Genomic DNA, 6000 nt, shown 5'->3' with positions numbered 1-6000 from the left:
CAAATAAATCAGAAAGATTAAAACAATTTGGCAATTTGTTAGTTTCTTTAAATGAAATCATTTACCTTAAAATCAATTGAGCTTACACATAGATATAATCAAGAGAGAGTGTGTGTTCTAAAAGGGTGGAGGGCCGCGGCCCTCGGGTGGGATATTGCATCACGGTATTCAGTATTTAGTCCTCTAATAAAACAGAAAGCTAACCCTGTTCAGAGATCGCAGGCCAGATGTTTACAGGTGCAGCCTCGTCTTGTTAGATAACCACCACCGCCACCACTGATATGTATGTCTTTACCCTTTTTCACTTCTTTAATGTTGCTTTAGTCATCTCTATTTACAGTACAAATAAATCTATAGATACTAGCAGCATTCACAACATATGGTTCGACATTCAAGCAACACTAAAAACATTTAAATACTGTTTTTAAATAGTTCTAGAAACTAGTTTGTTTTGATTCCCTATATTGTATATACTGTATATATATATATATTTATATTTATATATACGTGTTTATTTATATTTATAGTTCTACTACAAGTGCAAATGACCAAAAAACAGTTTCTTTGAGGAAAAGAAACAGGAATAAATGAAATAAAGTGACATCTGTCCTTGGTCAGAGTGAGATGATTCTGGATTGTATAAGACTTACGAAATCTACATATACAAAATATATGTGTAAAAAAATAAATAACATGATCACATGAGTCCGGATTTCCACTATTGCACATTCCTTCCTTCCAAGATGCACTTGTTCTTTTAAACTCCAAGCCTAAACAGGATTTCCTCACGAGTCATTCCGTCGGGTCGTGCGCAGCTCCAATCTGAAACCGACCTAAAAAGGATAGAAAATCTCACCGGAGAGTCTACTGCATAGAGTTCATTCTCGTGGACAAAGTGAGTTTCGTAGCTACAGAAGCCGATGTCCTCTCTGCTCACTGAGACCGGACCCTGTGAACTCGGAACCCATCCATGCTCAGCCCTCGGCTCGCTCCACACGCCGGGCATTCATGCGTTCGTCGTCCACAGGGCCACTTTGCAAACTACCTTCACGTTAAAACGCCTCCTTTAACCTATTTTGTTCACTCTGATTTAATCGATAGAATTTAGTTCGCTATTTCTCTTTGAAAAATACTTTGATATGGCACATTTAATGTATGTAGATTTGGCAAAAAACATAGACATAGCTTTGTGTGACAGTCAACATGGCAGCTATTTCATCAATATGTGTAACTTTGATCTATAAACATAAATACATATTTGTTCTCTAGATGAAAAAATAACATTTAGGTTGTTTTTTTTTTTCTCTCTTAACTATTCGATGAACTCGATGAAATAATCAGAATCTCACTTGTTGCACAGTGGCGGACAGTGCAGGTGCAGTGCTTTGTCGAGGTTGCGATGACGGTTAGTGACAGGAGCCTATGCCATCAAATAAATAAATACATTTTTTTTTTGTTGTTGTTGTTAAAAACAGCGTATTTCAAGCCGTCCCTCTGAGCGAGGGAGCCGTCTTGTCTCCACTAGAAGCTTTTTAGTATGTCACAAAAATACTACACTCATACTGAACAACGCGTCAGAGCTTGTACATTATTTACAGTGATCCACACGAGGGTCGAGGGGTGCTGGCGATGGTGATCTCCTCGGGGTGGGGGGGTTGGGGGTGGGGGTGTGGGTGGGCGGGGCTTGGTACCGTCTCCCCACTCCTCTGCTGTCACACCAGCCTTTTGCGTAGGAATCGCACTATTCACAGTTTAGATACGCGTCAATCTCGACAAACTAAGCTAGCCTTGTATTTTTTGGCACTAACAGTGGCCACAGGGATGGACAGCCACTAAGAGATGAGTTTTTTTTTTTTTTTTTTTAGGGGCGGGCGGGGCGGGGGGGGGGGGGGGGGGGGGGGGGGGGGGGGTCAGGTGGAGGGACAGGAACACAACAGATGAGTTCATGCTTAAAGAGTGGTGAAGTTAAAGATAACGCTGCAGGTTTGAGTCTTCTCCCAGAGCCAGTGTGAGTTTCACAGTTCGTACTTGGCGGCTTCCTGCTCCTCCGGCGTCCAGCTGGTGGTCCCGACTGAGGGGCAGCAGTGTCTTTTGCCTGGAGAGAAAACTCACGCCAGAGACGCTGGAGCACTGTGGGGGGAGTCCGATCACCACCGAGGGGAACGAAACAGACAGGAATCCGAGGTTGCGCTCATTTCAGCCGGCTCTCGTTCTCTCCGAGCAGAAGCCGCGTCTATGCCACACTTTGGAGTTTGGATTTAAAATGAAAGAAAAAAAAAAAAAAAAGAGGAAAGTGTACACAGATCAAAAACGAAGACGGACGCATACGTGGACGTGTGCTCACACCTCAGCGAGCAACCCGCGGCCAACGCCACCATCTCATCCTGACCGAGAAACCACAGAAGATCACAGACGAGCAGAGGGGGGCGAAGCAGAGAGCGCCTAAATCAGCCGGGGGAGGTCTAGAGAGCTGCGGGGACGGGAGGGAAGGCCTCAGGGCTGAGGGCGGGGGGGTCGGGGGGTCAGGGAGAGGTGCTGAAGCTGAGCGGGGGGCTGCTGGTTGAGTGCGAGACGACTATCTCAGAGAAACAAACCACACACTAAGATGAAGCAGCGAGGATGAGGAGGCAGGGGGAACGGGGCTGAGGGAGGGGGGAGGAGGAAGAGGAGGAGGAGGAGGAGGAGGAGGAGGGGGGCTGTTCTTTCAGGAGTAGATGGTGATGACCTCGCGGCCGCCTCCGCGGACCAGGAGGACCCGGTTGAGGCCCTCGGTGAGAACCTCGAGGAACTCCATGTCTGAGAGCGAAAGGTTAAGGAGAGCAGAGGAAATCCAGCGAGCGGCCGCCACACTTCCTAAAACTCCGGATGGAACAGGTGGAGGCGGTTCTCACAGCCCATCAGCTCACGTTTGCTTCTGACAGCCGGTGGAAATGAAAAGACGGCATTTTTAAAGCAGGGTAAGTCTGTGGCGAGCTGAAGCTGTTCAGTTTCAGACTGTAGAGATTCTCCGGTCAAGTTCAGGACAAAACTAAAGTTTGGTCTGTGTCGTTCTGAAGAGTTTGTCTTTGTTTGTCTTAATCTATACTCGTTTATGTTCAGAAAAAAAAAGGTAATGCCATCATAAAGTTTGAGATATTTTCTATATTATAATATCAATAAAAATCTGACAAAACAAATTATATGATCCAAACTACACTCTTAAATTATTCTCTTGACCTTCATCACCAAAAAAAATCTGCTTTCATATTATGCAAAAAAATATGAATTCGCACCTTTAAAACTCAATAAAATTCTACAAAAGAATCAGAAATGTCATAAAGTGATGATATAAAGAAGCCAATCACATTCCATGATCTGCTTCATTTCCGCCGACTGACAAAAACCCTGAGCTGTGAGAGAGTTGAAAAAACAACAACAATGAAATGACCAAATTACATGGAAACATGACTTAAAAGGTTTTCTTCTCTCTCTGCGCCATCGCTGCCTGAATCCTAATGAGTTCTTTGGCTCTGTGGCTGTTACACACACATTCTCTGACAGTGAATCACAGAGCTCCTCCTGAAACCAAGTCAATTAACTTAATGTTTGTTGTCTAAACACATAAAATCCAGGTTTTATTTCCAGGAGTTTGCAGGAGCCTCAAGGCCTGAACGGTGTTTGATCGTGTTTGTGAAGCTACGTCAAACTTCACATTTTGCTCACGCAACCGTCGTGTCATTTAGGAAACACGTTTACCATTCAGAGCACATAAATGAAACACTAAATTAAAGATATAATAGACTTAATAGATACATTCTGTGAGGTTAAGGTGCGTTTTTGAAAACAGATCCTATTCTGCTGGAAAGGTTGATCATTTCTCTTTTTAATTGGTCCACATTTGGACATGCATGTGTGGGATGAGCACCAGAGGTGAGCACGTGAGTTTCACCCAGATCAAGAATTCAAATCGTCTTTGAAAAAGAGTCAACTGCAAAGAAAAGCTGTTTGGCTTTTGACAGAGGATTTGGTAGATGGATGCAGCTGCTGTTCATCCCACAAATGCATATTCCTTCAAGTAGCATTTAAAATAATGATTAAAAATATAATAAAACATCAATATAATATATTAATAAATTTTAATATAAACATTAATATTTAAACGAAGCCTGTTTACAGTGAAGAATTGATCTCTCAAACACATACCAAAGATTCCTCAGTTTCAATGCTTGACTTCTCTGCTAAGCATTATTTGTATTTCTATTTTAGAGTGAACACAGACTGTGATACACTTCAGTAACCTCTCAGGAAAATATTCTGTTCGCGGTGATTTTATCATATTTTAGAGATCTGATGAGTTACAATAAACATTATGTCCAGAGTGCAGGCCTCAGAGAAAGTTATAAAAGATAAATCCAATATTAGTTTACACTGTGACCCTTGTTTGTATGAAGAAAACAAACCAAAGGCAGAAGTTTTCAGTCATAAATCACTACTGGGAGTCACTCCATCTACATAGTTTTAAAGGTTCTGTTCAAATTAGGACCCTTTCTGTATAAATTAAAACTTCATTTAATTTTAAGATTATAAACAAATTGACTCCAAAACCACAATTTCAGATGCAGCAAAACAAAATATGCAAGAAAATAAATTGAGCAATCTGAGACAGAATATTTTAAAATTTTGGCTGTAGCCGACATATTTCAGTGTTTTGATATTCAAAACAAAACGTTTGATTTAGAAAAACCACTTCTAGTTGAATCGAACTAAGTTTCATTCTTGAGAAAACGGAGAAAAAAACCCTTTCATGATGTGTGTATTTGGCTGCCCACGCTCATCTAATGACACTTTTCACTGAGATCGGATTAAAATCGTCTCAGCGGGTGAGACTGTCATGGTCTCAGCCATGAAAAATTAAAGTCTGGTTTTGGTGACTTCCATATTACATCTCTGGATTTAAAAAAAAAATCAGTAACATTAATAAAACCTGAAAGCTAATCCTTGACACACAGACAGCCATCAGGATGTGAGTGAGCGCGCTCCTCGTCATGGCTGATGACTGAAGTGAAGCCTGAGCCGTCGCTGACGCGTTCGACTCAGCAGAGCCACCGCTGTCCGGGTGAAGGATACAGTTCTCGTCACCTGTCCGGTTCTTGGGCGGCCCCGGCATGTTGAGGAGCACCAGCTTGGCCTCCGAGGACTTTTTAACAATGACTTCATTCAGCCGGAGCGCCGTGTGCATGCGCCGCACGTTGAACTGATTCCTGCGTGACAGAAACAACCACAGAGGAGAGGAGCGACTGATTCACGGTGACGAGGGGAAACGCGCGGCTGGTTCTCAGAGCTGAGCGAAGTGACGGATGCTCATTCACACAGTTTCAATGATCCTCATCTGCCGGATGCAAAAATGGACGGTAAATGGACTGAATGGCGTTTATCAGAACTTCAGTACTTACAGGTTCTCCCACTCACTGCAGCATGACAAGAAGAGAGACAAATCATCAGTACTAAGCTGTCAAATATTTCTAGAAAGTTGCATATTTCAGCCTCGGTGCTTGCAGTTTCTCCCCTTCCTCACAGTTACAGCTCTACAAAGCACTCACGGCTTCATGTTGAAGATGTCTTTGATGCCCTCGGGTGTGGCTGCACCCGGCGGCTTGGCCGGCTCGCCGTCGCACTTCTCGGTCCAGGTCATCTGGACCTGCTCGCCGGGACTCTGGGCCGTCTCGGAGGGGGTGAGCGGGGTGGCCGGGGTGGCGGGGCTGGCCGGGTTGGTGTTGTCGTGGATGAGCTGCACCTGAGCGGGGGAGGATACAGGGGGAGAGGCCGACTTTGACTATGAGACGAGAGGAGAAGAGGACAGATGTGGATCCACATGTACATTACATGGGAGGTTGAAAGAGTCACGGTTGAGGTGGAAATGTAGGAATGCAGGCAGAGTCACGACGAACCACAGTGTTTGAGAGGGAGAGAGGGAGGAAAGTGTGATTAACCAGCCTCGTCTTCTCATTTTCACGACATTAC

The 6000-nt window shown here is 44.0% G+C and overlaps 1 protein-coding gene across 2 annotated transcripts in view; it reads right to left on the bottom strand.

The window, feature by feature from the left end:
- Positions 1–2687: 2687 nt before the first annotated feature.
- The window catches only part of slc12a5a (solute carrier family 12 member 5a), a 97268-nt gene continuing 93955 nt past the window's right edge, over positions 2688–6000 (bottom strand). The window contains exons 23-26 of one of the 2 annotated variants that reach the window (XM_030091170.1): positions 5580–5812; positions 5433–5447; positions 5107–5240; positions 2688–2796 (exon numbers count right to left, since the gene is read on the bottom strand). In XM_030091170.1, coding sequence (XP_029947030.1) covers positions 2705–2796; positions 5107–5240; positions 5433–5447; positions 5580–5812 — 474 coding nt within the window. In that variant the 3' untranslated portion in view covers positions 2688–2704. The remainder of the gene's footprint in view (positions 2797–5106; positions 5241–5432; positions 5448–5579; positions 5813–6000) is intronic. The other variant, XM_030091171.1, reaches the window with a different exon arrangement.

This window comes from Salarias fasciatus, chromosome 5 (assembly GCF_902148845.1).
Source record: "Salarias fasciatus chromosome 5, fSalaFa1.1, whole genome shotgun sequence".
Taxonomy (NCBI): Eukaryota; Metazoa; Chordata; class Actinopteri; order Blenniiformes; family Blenniidae; genus Salarias; species Salarias fasciatus.
This window is presented reverse-complemented; position numbering and strand designations above follow the sequence as displayed.